This window comes from Stigmatopora nigra, chromosome 1, assembly GCF_051989575.1.
Source record: "Stigmatopora nigra isolate UIUO_SnigA chromosome 1, RoL_Snig_1.1, whole genome shotgun sequence".
In the NCBI taxonomy this organism is placed as follows: domain Eukaryota; kingdom Metazoa; phylum Chordata; class Actinopteri; order Syngnathiformes; family Syngnathidae; genus Stigmatopora; species Stigmatopora nigra.
This window is the reverse complement of record NC_135508.1, coordinates 6,940,629-6,960,000: the sequence shown is the minus strand read 5'-3', so window position 1 is coordinate 6,960,000 and position 19,372 is coordinate 6,940,629. Positions and strand designations below refer to the sequence as shown.

At 37.0% G+C, this 19,372-nt stretch overlaps 1 protein-coding gene across 2 annotated transcripts in view; it reads right to left on the bottom strand.

Annotated features, from left to right (window-relative positions):
• The window catches only part of mib2 (MIB E3 ubiquitin protein ligase 2), a 39,484-nt gene that overhangs the window by 17,900 nt on the left and 2,212 nt on the right, over window positions 1–19,372 (bottom strand). Inside the window, exons 1-6 of one of the 2 annotated variants that reach the window (XM_077718478.1) lie at window positions 15,620–15,781; window positions 10,155–10,538; window positions 9,240–9,411; window positions 2,519–2,625; window positions 1,175–1,369; window positions 944–1,086 (exon numbers count right to left, since the gene is read on the bottom strand). In XM_077718478.1, the coding sequence (XP_077574604.1) occupies window positions 944–1,086; window positions 1,175–1,369; window positions 2,519–2,625; window positions 9,240–9,411; window positions 10,155–10,538; window positions 15,620–15,650 (1,032 nt within the window). In that variant the 5' untranslated portion in view covers window positions 15,651–15,781. Of the gene's footprint in view, window positions 1–943; window positions 1,087–1,174; window positions 1,370–2,518; window positions 2,626–9,239; window positions 9,412–10,154; window positions 10,539–15,619; window positions 15,782–19,372 lie in introns of those variants that run through there. The other variant, XM_077718487.1, reaches the window with a different exon arrangement.

Genomic DNA, 19,372 nt, shown 5'->3' with positions numbered 1-19,372 from the left:
AAATAGGCCGTTTGGCCCTGGGTCTCTCTTTGCATGCATGCCTTTGACCTCAATGTTCCCGTCAGTAGCAAAGACCACAAGCACTTAGTTCTGTTTTATATCATTACACTACATTAGGAATTCGTCTAAACCAGTGGTCTCAAACCGGTCCTCAAAGGGCCACAGTGGTTGCAGGTTTTCATTCCAACTCAACCAGGACACCTTTTGCAAGTGCAATCAGTTAATTAGAGTCAGGTGCTACTTGTTTTAAAGACACCTGATTGGTTAAAATGTCGGCACTGGATCGGTTGGAACAAAAATCAGGACCCACTGCGGCCCTATGTGGAACCGGTTTCAGACCCCTGGTCTAAACAATCTTAAAAGGTCAAAGAAAATCCAATGCAAGCAATGTTCCCTCTAATTTTTCGTTGGTCTGGGCAGAAAGACAACCTCCCTGGGCGCATTGAATACCAGTGTGAGCGACATCATCATTGCTCGCTATGGGCACACCAGTATCACACCTGCCATAAGCAGGTACATGTCAATGTTCCCTCTAATTTTTCATGTAAAACATGCTGTAAAACACAAAAAACATAAGAGTGGACAGAGCTACTGCCACTGGCTGCCGTGTAAACGGCGCCATCATGGGGAAAGGGGTAAAAAAAAAAAAGATTTTATTTACTGCGTGCCATATGATTGCTGCTGCGCAGAGAAGACGAGAATAGTGCGCAATTGTGCTAGCGCGCAGGTTAGAGGGAACATCGAATGCAAGTTTTGTCAAATTGAAGTGCTTATGTCCCAATGAATTAATGCTGAGTGGGAACAGAAAAAACTCTTAAACCAGAAACCAGTTAATATATTCTTCATTGTCTTTGGTAATCTGTTACTAATGGGAATGACTGGGTACAGCACAAAAATCTTCTCCATTGGAGAATAAACAATGTTCTATGTATTTAATAATCACCTCTGCCATTTTGGGATTCCATCCTCCATGTCCTTCCTGCATCTGTCGCAAAATGTCCACCTCCAAGAGACATTTGACCTTATCTCCCTGCTGGAAAGAGTGGCCATCAGCACTTTCCTGCCGCTGCAGTTCTGCATGCTCTCCTGTAAAGACAGAAATTAAAATTAACAATAAGTAACCTAGTATTGGACAAACTAGAGTTTGTAAACTCAATAGAGAAAGCAGCCTTACCAAGTTTTGGTAAATGGTCTTTGTAGTAGAAGCCTCCTTGGCCATCAGATACGTATTTGAGGTCCACTTTGCCCTTGTGACCCATTCGGTAGACATTGGTAGTGCCGTTAGTCCAGGTCACACTTGCCACGCTGCGACCAGATTCTGTATCCCAGCCACGAATGTCCACTACCTTACCCACCTTACCCTCCCCGCCTACACATACGCAAACACAAATAAGTACGAGATAATCAGAGTGTTGGTAAACAGGAGATCAAGAGAAAGGATTGACTGCCACACTGTTAAAAGGAGTTGTTTGGAAAGGGAAGAAATGTCAGCAACAGATTAAAATAGAAGTACTAATCTTGCAGGTGAAAATGGAAGGGCAGTTCTGCAATAACAACACATGCTAGACTCATGAGTGTGACAAGAATAGTTAAATCCCTTTCAATGCTATGTGGGAAAAAAAAGACAAGACGTAATTTCTACGGTCGGATTGAAGCACAAAGACAATATTCATCGATCGTGTAATTTGCGTGAACTTTCATCAGGCTTCTACTCTGCCCGAACACATCATCTCAACCATCCATCTGAAAGACTACAGTGTTCCCTCGGTTATCGCGGTTAATGGGGACCGGGACCACCCGCGATAAGTGAATTTCCGCGAAGGAGGGATTCCCCTTCAAAAATGCTTAATTTGAATTTAATTCCCAAAACATTTTTTATTTTTATTTTTTATTTTATTTTTTTTACCCCCCTGTATACAGTACATCATATAGAATACGGGTAGAGAGGGTGAAATTCATGTTATAACAAAAACAAACTGTAAAATATGTTGTTTCAATGTAATATTTGTATTTTTTTTTCCAGAAAAAATCCACGAAGCTCTGAGTCCACAATAGCTGAACCGCGAAGTAGCGAGGGAACACTGTACTTGGTGGGATTGGAGGTTATTGAGCATGGCCATATGCAGGTATCACAAGTAGTAGTATCTCAACCAGATGAGTTTGTGACTTGAAGCTACTAAAATGACATTTTGACTCATTCGCTCCAGCCCAGAAATGGGAGCAGAGCTATGTTATCTTGTAAAAATTAGTTTTTTTTCTCAAAAAGACCATTCAGTCCATAGATATCTCTATGACGTAAGCACATGTGTGAAGAGACGTGTATTAGGCTGTAAAGTAGAGTGAAGGCACATTTGTGGAACAAACACAGGTTACTGGCAAAGTAAGCACATGCAGAAATGTTGACATCCCCTTTCATAGTTTGTTGGAACACTTTAAAAATGCAAGCAACCCTGGGTTAGTCGGATCAGCAATGGCAGTTTATGGGGTCGGAATAGCACCTGCTTCATGGCCCACTCACCGTCTTGATTGCCCCAGTCCCAGTCAGGTCCTCGAACCACCTTAACTCCCTGAAAGATTCCTTTGAGGATGATCCGTGGTAGGTTCTGCCTTGGTGGTAAACTTACTCTGTGATAAAAAAAAAAGAAAAAGAAAAGAAAACATTAAAAAACAGTTAAGCAAACACTACTGTAATAGAAAGTGCATGGCTTGACCCTAGATCTCCGAGTAGCCACTTAACAAATCGAGTAAAGCAGAGAGGAAAATCAGTGGCAGTATTTTTCTTTTTAATCCCGATAATCATACCCGATAATCCTAATCCAAAAAATGATATTTCCCTATCATACCATCCACATGAATTAGACCTGACAAAATATTAACTACCGTATTTTCACGACTATAAGGCACACTTAAAAGTCTTACATTTTCTCCAAAATAGACAGTGCGCCTTATAATCCAGTGTGCCTTATATATGGAAAAAACAGAAAACCAAAAACGAAAAACCACCACTGTCGGATATTAAAAAAACAAAAAAACGCCTAAACTGAAACAATACTGTTAAATATGCAGATGCCATCTTAGTTTACAAAATCTCCCATCATAGAGCTCCTCCCCCCACTGCAAGATTTTATACAAAGAAATCCAAAACATCAACAATGGCTGGCTCTAGAGGTGACTGTGTAGTGAGTGCTTCACACATGGAAGTCAATAGCAATTACCGTATTTTCACGACTATAAGGCGCACTTAAAAGTCTTAAATTTTCTCCAAAATAGACAGTGCACCTTATAATACAGTGCGCCTTATATATGGAAAAAATGTCATTCATTGAGGGTGCGCTTTATAATGCGGTGCGCCTTATAGTTGTGAAAATACAGTATATGTTTCAATATACCAAATCGAAAGTGACACCAATCTCAAACCCATAAAAAGGGATAACATATTTTCTTCATCTCTCGTAGTGTCAAAATAATGTTGTTGTGATGCCTAGAATCTAAAAAAAGCAAATTCTTCACTAAACAAAAACAGACGGATACAAGCAACAACATCTACAGTCTAAAAACACACAGGCAGAGACTGCATTGTTTCTTAATAAAGAGTACATACCTTATGGTAAAGATTTGATCAGATCGGGGTGCAAAAGAGCTGCCTATTCCCATAGTTCAGATGAAAGACTAACATTCATTCAAGATGGATGCGGTCTCAAGATCATAAAATTTGAAATCCAGAGTGTGGGCTAAAGTAGAGTCCAACAAATGGAGCTATCAGAAAAACACCATAGAGACTTTGCAGCTCTAATGTTATTCATAAAGTTTAGCCCTTTTGGGAATATATCTTAGGCCATATAACTCTTTCTGGCTGTAAAGATTTGTCCAATTTCCTGAAATCCTCAGTAGCGGAAGGCAGCAAATCTTTGTCTGAGCAAAGTTGTGTGGCGAATAGTGTGCATTTGAAGACAGATGCTTCGAGGTTAATCCTTGAAAGCGGAGCTTTAACCAAACAGACAGGCTCAGGCAAAGTGTTGGCGCCACCTTATATATATATGCTTAAGTGCAACCAAGTTCACATCAGCCATCATAGACAGCATCAACTGCGATTGTTGAATTCAACGGAGCTTTTCCAACTTGGCTCTGGTCACGTAAACAACTTTTTGTGGGTTTTTCGACTGGACTGCGGCTGTGTACTATCTAATAGGTCCTTCCATTTTAAAAAGAGGATAGATACAGAGTCCATGGTGATTGTGTTAACTGTAGTACAAGTATAATTAGTATATATGATATGACAGACACAAACACCAACAAATATGATTAAGAAACAAGGCGATTTCAAGAAATTGAAGATATATAATATAAGAAACATTAGTCTGGCTCGAGTATGATTTTTGTTCAACAGTGAATACATCTACAGAAAACCATCCGTCTCCCATATTTACCAGGTTTGACTGATGGTTTCAATATGGCATCATTTACTTAGTTTTAGTAATTTTTTGCTGTTATGAAGTACAGTGTTCCCCCGCTACTTCGCAGTTCAGCTATCGCGGACTCAGAGCTTTGCAGATTTTTTTTGGAATAAAAAAAAAATAAAAATATTACATGGAAACAACATATTTTACAGTTTTTTTTTGTTATAACAAGAATTTCACTCTCTCTACCCGTATTCTATATGGTGTACTGTATACAGGGGGGTGAAAAAATAAAAAAATAAAAAAATTGGAATTAAATTCAAATTAAGCATTTTTGAAGGGGAATCCCTACTTCGCGGAAATGCACTTATTGCGGGTGGTCCCGGTCCCCATTAACCGCGATAACCGAGGGAACACTGTATATAGCACATTCATCAAACGGAAAAATCGTGCATGGATAATGACTAATCCAATTAGTCTACATCTGTTGTTTACAATTGCATTCCGTCATCATGTTGCTTTTGAAATAATTGTGAAATAATTCATTATAGATTTTAATATATTTATATATTTTTGGAAATAATTAAACAATAGAGATCATTCATAACACCACAGCCATCAAGTATGCCTTCACAAATGATACCACATGCACTTCCCATGATATGAAATATTTTCTTTTCATTTCCACTCAGTGTTTGCCCTTTTCCAAGCAGCCATTCTGAGAAAGACAAAAGCTCTATTAAGGGATCACGATTTCTAATCCAGAAAGACCAAATGCCACCTTTCTGACCAGATGGGATCACAGCAGCAGAGCTACAATTGCCATCCAAGCCAACAAGTCGTACTGAGGGTCATCCTGGGAAAACTCCCAGAGAAGCATAAATCAAGACAAAAAAAATACCAGTAGCACTACTTTAATATATTAGATCACACTGGTTTACTTTGAATGAACCAAAAAAATTACTTGGTGGATTTTTTTTGTGATTCCGTAGTGGTGAAATAGAGAAATCTCTTCATTAGTCAGCAAATATCCATAAATGAGTCAGAGAGAAAAACAATTCACACAGTTTAAAGCAGCTTAAAATTAAAGCACTCAAACTGCCTGGTAGCGCAAACAACTTAAGCCAATCAGCATTCAATACAAACCCAAACAAACACTTACATATGCCAAACAAAATGGAGAAAAATAACCTACCCTATATTATATAATGCTTGGGAACAGCCAATTTGAATTCTGATACAAATCAAATGTATTTTTGCCATTAGATAAACAGAAAGTATTTAGTTTTGGTGCTTTGGTGCAACTACCAAATTTTCCATCCTTGTGTAACAGCAAAATGTGACAAAAAAAGTTTGTTCTTGCCTTTGAAATAATAAAAATGTCAAATAGCAGGCAAGATTTTCCTTTTTTTCCCTTCCACAATCAAATATTGGTAGTGTTAAAGAGGGGTGATATACAGTGTTCCCTCGCTACTTCGCGGTTCAGCTATCGCGGACTCAGAGCTTCGTGGATTTTTTTTGGAAGAAAAAATACAAATATTACATTGAAACAACATATTTTAAAGTTGTTTTTTTTATAACATGAATTTCACTCTCTCTACCCGTATTCTATATAGTGTTCTGTATACAGGCGGGTTAAAAAAATAAAATAAAATAAATAATAATTTTTGGGGAATTTTGGAAGCATTTTTGAAGGGGAATCCCTACTTGGCGGAAATTCACTTATTGCGGGTGGTCACGGTCCCCATTAACCGCGATAAGCGAGGGAACACTGTAATCATTTTTTTCCTATGGGTTGTAAAAGGCTTAGAGGCAATCCTCTGGACGTATGGTGATCGTGACTGTGGGTGAAGCGTGGAAGAGAGCCGGAAGAGGTGTGCAGCTTGATATGCAAGAGCAGGATTAAGCAGCGACATGCCCTGATAAATACCCAGATGCTACGTGCAGCTTGTTTGCGTGCAAGAGCCGATTAACTAACTGCAAAGCACATATGCTCCGCTCCCCTTGCGCTGTCCGCGTGCATAAACCAACAACACATACTACTGTAAACAATACTTTGGCTTTTAGCCTTCCAAAATTAGGACAAGTTCCAAGTAATAATTCAAAATAACTAAATAATTAAAACAATGTGTGTATTTTTTACAAAACAAATGTTATGTTGTTGCCTATAGGTTGAAAAAAAATAACATGGTTCTCTGTAAAGCACAAGTTAATTTAATGAGGCCTTAAATACATATTTAATTTAAGCTTTCTCAGTTTATCTTGTGAACAGCAATAATTTCTGAGTAAATTGACAAAAGATAAAAAATCTACCTAATTAGTAATATTAACCATTACATTGGAAGGACTTAACACTGTTTATTGTTTACAGTAATCCCTCGTTTATCACGATTAATGTAGACCAGACATGGCCGCAATAAATGAAAAACCGTGAAGTATTTTATTTTAAAAGTGCTGAGTCTTAGTAGCTAGCGGAGAATAGGGGAGTGGCTTCTGCTTGTGAATTTCAGCGTAAATTTTCACATTTTTATGAACTTACAAAAAAATCTGAATTAACAAAAGAAATTCCCCAGAAAAAAACATGATGATGTAGTGAAACCGTGGTAGTTGAAGGCTGTACATTGTTTAAAGAGAGCTTTACATAGAAAAAAAAACCCTACAATGTACATTTATATATTTATTTCTTTACATGAGACTAGTAGACTCACAATAGCGTTAACTGGAGACTACTACTACTACTTCCCATTGTACATGCAGTGTCCCCTATTGGCTTGTTGTAAGGGCAAAGTAAGCTCCAGAAATACAAGGGCGCCGCATCATAACCTCAAAGACAAATCAATATATCTGTTCCTCAAACGCCATGTTACAACAAACTGTTATATAACATGTAGTAGGAGAGAACTAGATTACCATCATCAGAGTCAGACTATTTTACGGAAGACTTCAAATGCGTCACCGTTTTGTTCAAACATGTTTTAGTTTAGAAACCCTCAACGTGCAGTGATTGCCAAATTCGTTAGACCACCAATTTATGACAACAAGACATACAGGAACACCAAGTTTTTTTCACATGACATGAAACCTAAATGGGATAATTCTAAAAGGGCATGTCAGGAAAACATTAGCGCCAGAAAACAAAGAACTAGAATGAACAAATGAAGTTGAACTGCTGCAATGTGATGATTTTTGTCATTTTTGTATTGACAAAACGTGACCTTCAGTCCATGGAAACACAAAATTGTTAACTCGGATCCGGAGTAGGCTATAAAGTATTAGCTCTATAGGAACTAGGTCACACATATCACCTTATAAAATGAGCACAAGCCGTCCAGCTGACATTCAGACAGTGCCTGCAGCAGTTTGGAGCATTTCAGTGAACTGATGCAGAAGACTGCATTCTGAAGAGAGAACTTAGGCCAGTAATTTTGGATTTACAGGACACTTGAAATCCGCTCGCTAAGCGTTTACATACCGGGTGCAACCTTTAAGTAGTTTTTTTTTCTGAGCTAAACCGCCATGCAGAAACATCCACAATTTTACTTTTAATCGAGTTCTGTGATAACAGTGGTGTCCTGACTGAGAAAAGAAGGTAATGGTATTTGATATACAGTGTTCCCTCGCTACTTCGCGGTTCAGCTACCGCGGACTCGGAGCTTCACGGATTTTTTGGGGGAAAAAAATACAAATATTACATTGAAACAACATTTTTTTTTTTTTTTTTTGTAACACAAATTTCACTCTCTATCCGTATTCTATATGGTGTACTGTTTTATTAAATTTAAATTAAGCATTTTTGTAGGAGAATCCCTACTTCGCGGAAATTCACTTATCGCGGGTGGTCCCGGTCCCCATTAACCGCGATAACCGAGGGAACACTGTACTGGTTAAGGAAGTATTTATATAGTGAAAATATAATGTTTAAAAATGGACACTGTCTGTGCAATGTAAATTAAGTTTTGTATTGAGAACACAGCTCAATGTTGAATTGCTGTCTATGCATTGACAACAATGAATACCAATGAAGAAGAATGATCAGAACTCAATTATAATGATATATATTTATCTATTTTTATCATTAGGCTTTTTTATATAACATACGAAATGGAAAAACTGTATTAAAATGAATTTCATGTTAAATAAAAATGAAAATTAAACAAATAAAAAAGCAAAAAATTACATGAAATAGTTCCTTAAATGAAGATTTTGACATGTTAAATAAAAATGAAAATTAAACAAATGAAAAAGCAAAAAATTACATTCAATAGTTTCTTAAATGAAGATTTTGACATGTTAAATAAAAATTAAACAAATAAAAAAGCAAAAAATTACACTTAATAGTTCCTTAAATGAAGATTTTGACATGTTAAATAAAAATTAAACAAATAAAAAAGCAAAGAAATACAGTTAATAGTTCCTTAAATGAAGATTTTGAATAAAGAAAATGACTTTAAGCTATTTGACAAAAAAATGAAATTAAAATATATTTTTTATTTGATATATATTTTTTATTTATAAGTTTAGTTTCTAACCCTGTTTGTTTTTTAGCCCTACAACATTTGATTAACCACAGCAATGTTTGATTCCGACCTATAGCATATCGACGCAAGATTAGTTGTAAACTCTGACTAACATTTAGCTTTGAATAGCCTTATTGTCAGATATAAAGGAATACATTCTTTCATCCCGATAAAGGCAAACAGTAGATAATTAATTCAACACTTAACCCCACCGACTCAATCAGGAAATGTTGGCAGAACAACAATGGCTACAAAGCAAATGGCGGGTGATGAATTGTCCTCGAAAGGGTGTGTGTATGTTTGTGTGTGTGTGTGTATTACTCACGGCTGAGAGTGGGCTGTCTCGTAACGTTCAAACGTGTGGCTCAAGTCATGTTTGTTGTTCATGTAGCACTGTGTACACAGGTCGTAGTCAAAGCACACCTTGCACTTCCATCGCATTCCCATGATGCCATGCTTCTTGCAGCTGTCGCAGATGATGTTGGAGTGACGCACCCCTGAAAAAAGGAGGCAGCAACTTTTTGTAACAGAAAGGAAAACAAGACGTAAATCTATGACTCCATTTCCACATTTTTGTGTATGACAATCATTGCGAAACAGGAAAAATTGCATTCTCAATAAGTCAATTGGAAGAAAACAACGCAAGAATACATTAATAGAATTAAAGTTAAGGTTCCACTTTTACCATTTTTTTCCAAACTAGTTACATTATTCAGTATCTTATCTGTAGGTTAATTAAACTAAGACAGCTACAATTTGTCTAAACAGTCTGAATTAATGTCATTAATGATCAGAGCAAAAAAATAAATACAAATTTAAAGCATCTCAAATGAGACAAAGAGGCATTTGTCCAAAGAACATTTTAGATATAATATTTAGATTTTTTTTAATAAATGGATTAAAAGAACTAGATTAAAAGCCCTGAATATTGAATTTTTTTATAGATCTAAAACAATGTTTATTTTAGCTTTTTTTATATATATTTTTAGATTTTACCAAATGATTTTTGAACTAAAAACACAGAAAAAATGATTAAAAAATACAATTATTGATTTAAAAGGGTGAAAATCAGCAAATTAAATATACATCTATACTCTCCATTTTAATATGATCCTAAAACAGAAAGTCAGCACTCATGATTTACTTTCCCAGGCCACACAAAATGATGCAGCGGACCAGATTTGGCCCCCGGGCCATCACTTTGACACATATATTAGTGACTAGATTCCAAAGCACTCACCAATTTGAGCGTTGTCATATAGCAGCAAGTCATAGGCAGCCTGATAACCAGTGCGATAGTTGGTCCTTGTGCCGCTGTCCCACTGAATGACCACCGTCTTGTCTGGAGTGGTGGTGCTCCCCTGTCGCCCGATCTCCACCACCGTCCCCACGTGGCCCTCCCCGTCATCCTGGTTTCCCCATTTCCAGTCAAGGCCTCGAACTACCCGCATGCCCACCTCCATGTCGCCTCGACAGGGGCCCGGCCCGTGAGCCGCACTCGATTGCCGATGCCTGGAAGCGCTGTCGCTTCTGCTGCGCCTCCGGGCCTTCCCACAGGCCCGCGCTGTCGAGACTGCGGGCAGAGACGGTAGCAGGTGGGTTTCCGAGAGCAGATCGGGGTTGACTGAAAGAAAGAAATACATAGTTTCTCAACTGAAAGTAAAACTGATGTGTCGCTTGACTACATTTCTTAAATGGTGCTCTGGGAGGAACATCCGTTAATTTAAATTCCAGTGGGTTGGTCTTATCATTCAAGGTTTGTTCACTCTTACTTCCTAAGAAACCAGTAGGTGGAAAATGCCTTGCTAACCACAATTGCATCATCACAAACACACAGAAGTTTGGGAATTTTTTAGCTGAAAATTACATTCGTCAGGATGCCTTAGGCCAGGGGTAGGCAAACATTTTGGCCCGGGGGCCACATTGACTTTAAAAATTTGACAGATGGGCGGGGTCAGCACAAGATATGATACACATAAAAAAGTGCATCCGTTAACAGTACATATGAAACATATACAGAATAAAAAGATGAAAGTATTAACATACTCATCACTCATCATTAAAGTATAAAGTGCAAAGTACAAAGTCAAGTAAAAAGGAATGTATTAAGAAATATTAAAATGTCATCTAAAAAAAGATAGAAGGGCTTTAAAACACGAAAAACAAATAAGAGTGGACAGAGCTACTGCCACTAGCTTCCGCGTGACGGCGCCATCCTGGAGAAAAAAAAGGAAAAAACATTATTTGGACAACGTCGGCGGGCCGTATTAAAAAGCCTAACGGGCCCCATGTGGCCCGCGGGCCATAGATTGCCCATATCTACCCTTAGGCAAACCATATTCAGCTAAAAATTTAATTTCTGTTTGTATGAAATAGTGACTTTGAAATGGTCAAATAAACATATAACGAAAAAATATAAAAAGTGCAACGCAGTATACTGTTACTAGCCAATATTTATAGAACAAACACAACTCCCACATTCCCACTCATATCTGATGACAAGGATTTATTTGGAAGTACATTAAGAGGAAAGCAGTAGTATTTATGAGAAAACCAAACAAATAATGAAAATCTAAATTGCCCTTTTAAGACCTATTACTTCCTCTCTCAGAACGTCACTTCCTTTTTACCAGTTGCCTTTTATGGACAGTGATATTTGAACATAAACCTAATATAATACAATTGTGTCTTGTGCTACTCTTCTCCTGTAAATATCTAATCCAATTCTTTATGAATGGCAAAAAACTGCTCCATAAGGCATGTTTTGACAAGTGTGGTGTGGAAGGACTACTTCAGAAAACGAATGAGTCATTAAAAAAAGAAAAAAATGAATACAGGAAATCCCAGTTAATGCTTATAATCTGACAGGTTTTTTTTTTAAAGCGAGACTACCGTTCTACTCTAATTTAATAAAAAGTGACATCCTAAAATAGTGAAAATTGCAGGGTTTCCTATGATATTTTTTGAAGAAAGTCCTAGATAACAATCTCTATTCTGTATTCCACAACACTTATATTCACAATAACCCTCAACAACGAATCAGCTTCCATTTATATCCACTGATTTTGACATTGTTTTCTTCTATTGTTTACAATATCCCAAGGATTATCAAGACTATGATAATACTACTCGTGTATTTAAAGGCTGAACTGGTAATAAAAGCGGATGCTTAACCACAAATTGCTCATCTAAAGTGACAGTCTCATTTGTCAAGTCTAATTATAGAAAATGAATTTAAAAATGCCATAGCTAATTTGAACCATCCATCATGTATCCTGAGCTTTTTTTTTGAAGAACTAAAAATAAACTAAAAAATAAGATCCAACCTACTATGAAGACCCGAATAATCATATGCCTACGATTATTTTTTCAACTCAAATTTTCGCATGCCTACGATTCTTATCCGGGTGCCTACGATTATTGATTTTTAACTCAATTGAGTCCGTGCAGCAGCAACATTGTTCTATGTCATTAACTTTCTACGTGTAAAGCACACGTGCTGTTTTTACTAACGTACTAGTACTAGTAAGAACCTGCAATTGCTACTGGTAGAGTTGCATTATACATAATTACAATGTGTTGGTAGGCCTAATATATACGAGAGTTACGTTATACGCAATTCATTGCAGCAATTATTTGCAACTGTAATAGAACTTTGCAACAATCACAACAATCCGTTGTCTTGCAGTATGTAATTGATCATCATGACTTTAATCTGTAGCTAATTGTGGAATTTAAACAATTATTTTGTTTCATGCTACTAGTAAACTGTTGATTAAAATAATAGTGATTGTCCTTGTTATGATTTTATAATAAATATTCCATCATAGCGTTAATTCTATGCATCGAATCTGTTTAGACACCAATTATCTTGTGCCTACTAATATTCATTAATTTTGGAATTTTCCACTGCCTACTATTATTCCGGTGCCTACTATTATTAATTCATTTGGAATTTTCCACTCCCTACTATTATTCCAGTGCCTACTATTATTCGGGTCTTCATAGTACCTACCCTTAAAAAAGGCACCTACTTTGCAGTGCCATTATTGTGGACACGTGACGTTAAAAGAATACCGGCCATGTACATAAAAAAAGATAAACAGGCCTGTACTGGCATGGACAAGTAAAAAAAAGCCACTCTAGTCAAACGAGGACTCCCACAAAAGAAGTTTTGGTCAAAAATCACATGATATGCATCTTGGTCTCGAGAAAAAGAAGACAAAAACCGCATTTTGTGCCTTGTGGCATGTAAACAAATAAGCCAATCAGAAGTCCTTTTATTAGAGAGTGCATTTTGAACTCAAGTATGACAGATGGTCAGTGCACTAATAATGAAGCAACATTTGTTCTGTTGTTGTTTTTTTGGGCAGAAAAGCGACTATGAGTTTCAAGTGAGAAAGTCACAGATCTTCATGTTCATGTTTTTTTAAGAGGAAACAGCAGGCTTCATTTAGCTTTCGAGGAGACAGGATGAGCGGAAAAAAATAATTTCCTGTTGAGAAATGAACTCAGCCTTTGTGTTAGAACGAGTATGAAAAATTATTGGCCCTCGTTACATTTTTTTTTTTACAACACTCACAAGGTTAAATGAGGATAGATGATGTTTTAAGGTTAGGACACAGATTCTATTTTCTAGTCTCCTTTGGTTCCATTGTCATAGGAACACAGGGCCCGGTGTCCGAGTGGATAGGCCGTGGGCCTCACAGTTCTGAGATCGAGGGTTTGATCCCAGGTCTGCACATTCCAGAGGGGAGTTGTCTCTGGGTACTTTGTTTTTCTCCCACATCCCAAAAACCAGCATGGTAGGCTGGTTGAACACACTAAATCGATGGTGTCAAAACGGCGGCCCCCGGGCCAAATTTAGCCCGCTGCATCATTTTGTGTGGCCCGGGAAAGTCAATCATGAGTGCCGACTTTGTGTTTTATGATCAAATTCAAATGAAGAGTATAGATGTATATTAAATTTCCTGATTTTTCCCCTTTTAAATCAATCACTATATTTTTTTAATCCATTTTCTGTGTTTTTAGTTCAAAAATAATTTTGTAAAATCTAAAAATATTTTTTTAAAGCTAAAATAAACATTGTTTTAGATCTATAGAAAAAACTTAATATTCAGGGCTTTTAAGCCAGTTCTTTTAATCCATTTATTTAAAAAAATCCAAAATTATATCTAAAATGGTCCGGCCTACGTGAAATCAAGTTGACGTTAAAGCGGCCCGCGAACCAACCCGAGTCTGAAACCCTTGCTCTAAATGACCCCTAAATTAGTTGCCTGTCTCCAATTAAGTGTGTCCCCACCATAGTTAGTTCCCAGAGCCCTCATGAGGATAAGCGGTAGGGAAAATAAATGTTATAGAAACTCAGTAGTTAATCCTGGAGGTACGTACGACTTAGAGGCAGGCAGACTTGATCTCTGTTTATAAAGATGTGGCAGCTTGTTTACAATCAAGGGTTCAAGACAAGGTGGGTGGATTACGGATCTCAAGCTTCAACAGCAGATGGAGTGACTTCCGTCATCTCGTGCTTCAACCAGGGAAGACACACTAACAATAGGTGTGCGTACATTTTGCAGATAATTAGACTCCATGCAAAGAACAAATGGGTGCTTGTCCCTACCATCAGTCAGGCAACTTTTTGTAAGCCTGCAAGTAGTGTAGCACACAATGAGAGAGGTATGGCATGTTTGTCATTCTTGACACAAGCCACCAACCAGCACAAGCCTGGCTCAGCACAGAGATTGCAATCAGTGAGCTGAACCAAAATGGAAAATGAATCAGCATCACATGTGTGCTTGCTTGAAGCGTGTGGCTGTTTTCCACGCATTTGCCATGTTTGTTTCCCCCCGAAAGCAAGTAATTGCATTGCATTTATTTCATTATTTAACTCATTGGCTGTTAGTGGTGCCAATAGATGTCCAATTCATTTGACTGGGAGAGGTTGGCAGCGACCATTCACTGCCAGTCTCGTCCAGTTTTGGGAAATCTAGAGCTGTTAATGGCATTGAAATATGAACATTTGCAGCCGGGTTTTCCACTTTGAATGAATTGGACATACATTATTCTTAATAGCAGGCAATGAGTTGAATACTATGAAATAAAAAAAACGTATATCAGTAAAGGCTATATATTTTTAAATTATTTTTTCATGTATTTAGTCATTTAATACAAATTGAAAATTCAAAAAATAATAATAATTAAAAAAATATTATTTAGACCTGATTTCCACAAATATGGATGTCAAAATTTGGGTCATTTAAGGCTCAAATATATATAAAAAAATATTAATATTGTGGTCTACATGACCCAAAATGTGATGTCCACACATTTTTAGGTTTTTTAAAAAAAAATCTAAAATAGTCACTCGCCCTATAAAGGTTTAATTTAAAAAAGATTAAAAAGCGGCTAGAACTAGTTTATGTGAGAATGGTTTGGTGGCCAAAGGACCTTGACAAAAATCAATATAGGGCTTGAGCAAATAACACATTTGAAACCATTTCTCCACAGAGGTGACGAGCCTGAAATAAATCTTGGCACTCTCTATTTTAAGCTGCCCTGAAATGTCCAAATACGTATAGTATGCCAAGCATTTCCAAGTTGTTGCACTACAGTAGGATTGTAGGACTTGAAATACCAAAAACATGATCACAACCTTTGACCAGAAAAGTGAACATGTTTATGGATTAAAAACGAGAATCTACTCACGCCCCATGATCTTCAAGCCACTTTTGAACATGTCAGGCAGCCAGTTTTCCTCAGAGAGAATTCCGTTTTGATCCAGTGAGGACAGTAGACAGGACCGAGTGTGAGAGTACTGCGTAGGATGCAGTCATTTCGCTAATGGGGAGTAGACCTTCTCTGGCCTGTGCTTTGTATTTGGTTTGTTGTGAACCTTGCCCTTGGTTTTTGGAACAAGCAGCTTTTTCTCTCTCCCGTCATACACCCAACACCCCCACCGCCCACCCCCCTCCGCTGACAGATGTTACTCAAGGACATCACAAGACTGGCGTCTAATCTATTGAAGCCACACTCTTTTAGGGAGGAATTGTAATTCAATGTGCTGGTCACTCACTGGTTTGATCATTTCTTTGCGTCAATCAATATTGAGTCATTTGTTATGTGTATATTCTACTCTTGTGTGTATGTGGGGGGACTTTTTGAAAAATGAAATTAGAGGAAGTCTAAAAAAATAGATGAGGACAGGATGAAGAGCCATCTCACTGTATCAATTCAATTTTTAGATCATTAAGTCACTAGCACACATATTTGACACTAAACAGAATTATGTGTAGGATACTTAGCTTCCAAAAAAAATTGCATTTAAGTTTTGCTTCTTTCTTGTTTAGAAGCAAAAGACATTTGTTGCACTGTTTGAGAAAAACATCTTTAAAAAATGGTTGTTTAAAGAATAAAAGATTGAGTTTACACACTTAGAGAAAGTGAAGAAATTCATTGTCTAATCATCTATTTGGATCCGATAGCCGTTTCTGGCCACCATAAAAAAAATCAAGTCTCTAGGTTGCACGGTTTGGACAAACGTAGCGAGAGAATCTTAACATACACACACAAAAATCACGCTTTATAAAGATTATAGATAACAGGCTTTCACTACAACCTCTTCCAGTTGTTCTTAACTTCAGTTTGTGCTTCATTTTATAATCTGAAACACTTCTCGCCCCTGAAAAGCTATTTTTTTGGTACATTTCTTATGTATAATGCTCAATAAAAGCACCATGGAGATAGCTTTCAAACTGTCTCATACAAAAGATCGCATCAATCGAAAAACTTTGTAGTCTTCGCTTCCTTTACTTGTTGAGCTGACACTAGCATCTTTGACAAAAGCCCTCCACCATAAATATGACACCGTCATGTTGCTACTTTACTTGTTTACACTGAACGTTTCTAAAAAGTGTTTTGGTGTTATGTAACAAGGCATAGAGCACTGCTTTCATACAGTCTTCGATCAGTACTAAGAAAATCAGATTCACATGTTTGGACAACCATCCTGGCGGCTTTAAACACAAATTTAAAAATCTCGCAATTGCTGGTAAAAGGCAATAAAAAAAAAAACTGGGTCTGAAAATTTCACTTGTATGCCTCTTCCTTGTCAACGGGGTGTTGTTAACGTACCTGAAAGGATACCTGTCAGCTTCCCAGTTCCAAACATGAAACATTTGGCAGCTTTCAAGCTAGGGGGGGGTTTAGAATTTGTGGTAGTTGAGCAGTTGGCACAGCTGTGAGCGGTCAAACGTGTTTATTTAGGCCGACTACTGCAAACTAGGGACAGACCTTAAAGAGATAGCATTTTATATAGAGTAGAAAAGAGGAATAAATTGCAGTTTTCTACTCTTATTACAGGCGTTGACCCACTTTAATGTCAGCTATAAATTTCAAATCCCCTGCTCAAAAAGATACCAACATTAAAAATGTTCTCGGTCTATTAAGAAAAATACAGTGTTCCCTCGCTACTTTGCGGTTCAGCTACCGCCGACTCAGAGCTTCGCGGATTTTTTTGGGGGGAAAAAAAAAATACAAATATTACATTGAAACAACATATTTTACAGTTTTTTTGTTATAACATGAATTTCAATCTCTCTACCCGTATTCTATATGGTGTACTGTATACAGGGGGGTAAACATTTTTTTTTTTTTTGGAATTATATTCAAATTAAGAATTTTTGAAGCGGAATCCCTACTTCGTGGAAATTCACTTATCACGGGTGGTCCCGGTCCCCATTAACCGCGATAACTGAGGGAACACTGTATTGCATTTGTGGCTAAAAGTGGAACACTGCAAGAAATCGGACAATCTTACATGACATTGTACAAAGTAGAAAAAGGGTTGTATTTTTTTCAGACATTTGTTGATAGATTGCAAGTCCTGTGACTAGTAACAAGAGTGGATTGAGTTGAATCCTTTTGAATACAAGTGAATGACCCAAATGGCTTTCACACTGAAGATCACACTTATCGTCTATGGGCTGATTAACATGTCACACGTTGAATTTAACTTAATCAAACTTCCATTGAGTTCAAGTAAAAATCAAAGTCAACCACCCATAACGCCATCAAAAAAAGTCAATTTTTCAGATTTCTTTGCATTCTTCAATAAAAAAAACCTCTAAAAATGCCAACATGATTATTAGATTTGTTAAAAAAGAAAAGTCAATTAAAAAAAGCTGAAAGGCAAAAAGGCTTGCGACTCTGGTGCTTAATCTCAAACACAATTGCCCAAACCAAGTGTAACTATACTACACTCTATGAGCATGGAAACAATGAAAATAACTCAGTGGCAGCTGACGACAGACAATACAAAAGGTACTGTGAGGAATGCCAGTAGTAAAAAAAAAAATCATATAACATTGCCAGCCTTGATCAAGTCTCACCATTCACTTACAACAAGTCAACGTTAGAGTATATTGCATATTGCAAAATGCTCTTTTTCTGCACCGTTTTTTCCACTCTTTTCTATTTTAATATCTGGAAAAACGAGGTAAACCTGAATAAAATGATACCTTAGAAGTTTAATAATCCAGTAAGTCATGAAACTTATTACCTTGATATTGCCAGGCTGTTGCTTCTACACATTACAATTCTTCATGAGGAAATTAAGTAGTGCCAAAATTAATTGGTTATAGAAATGTTTTCATAACTTAAAAATTTCCTAAGTAGATGTAAATTCTCAAATTTGTTCCATGGTCCTCACACAACTACTAACAAAACCCTTTAAAATTGGCCAAAGTTTCCCAATTTTGCATGGAAGATGTGAGGAAACACAAAAAATGAGAAAATTATAAGGAAATTATTAATTAATGTCTTAAAATAACTAAAGCATAAGAAAATATGCCCTGCGCTACTGAAATAGATCTCAGGGTGGCCATTATTATGGGAGACGTAATACGTGTTTATCCGCCAGATGGCTGCAAGAGCCTGTTCTACCAGGGCCGAAAGCCGTACACTTTGTAGTACTACATACATTTTAGACTTTTACTTGTGCCCTATGTTTGTGTGTGTGGGAAAATATGTGCCGCGTTGCATTTGTACGTTTTTTATCGCTTAATAAGGGGAATTGTAATTATTAATAAGGGGAGTAGTTAGCAAAGGTGGACAGATATGTTTGAGAGAATCTTGAAACATGGATAGTGGTTGTTGTGAGACAGCCAATTGAATTGAATGCTTTCATTGTCATTATATGAGATAGAATGAGAGCGATAAAATGAGCCCAGTAGAGGCTAGCGATGTTCTAACGTAAAAATCAAGGCATCCGCGACAATATTTTCAAAATAAAATAACGGATAATTGTGGAAATGCATTGACTTTTTGGGGGATTCCGTAACTTGGATCTTTTTCGTATCTCAAGTCACTCTTTTGCATAATTTAAAAAAAGTGTAACCTGAAAATTGTGTACTTAGATGAATTCGTAAGTAGAGGTATGACTATAAATTGATTAATTATGTT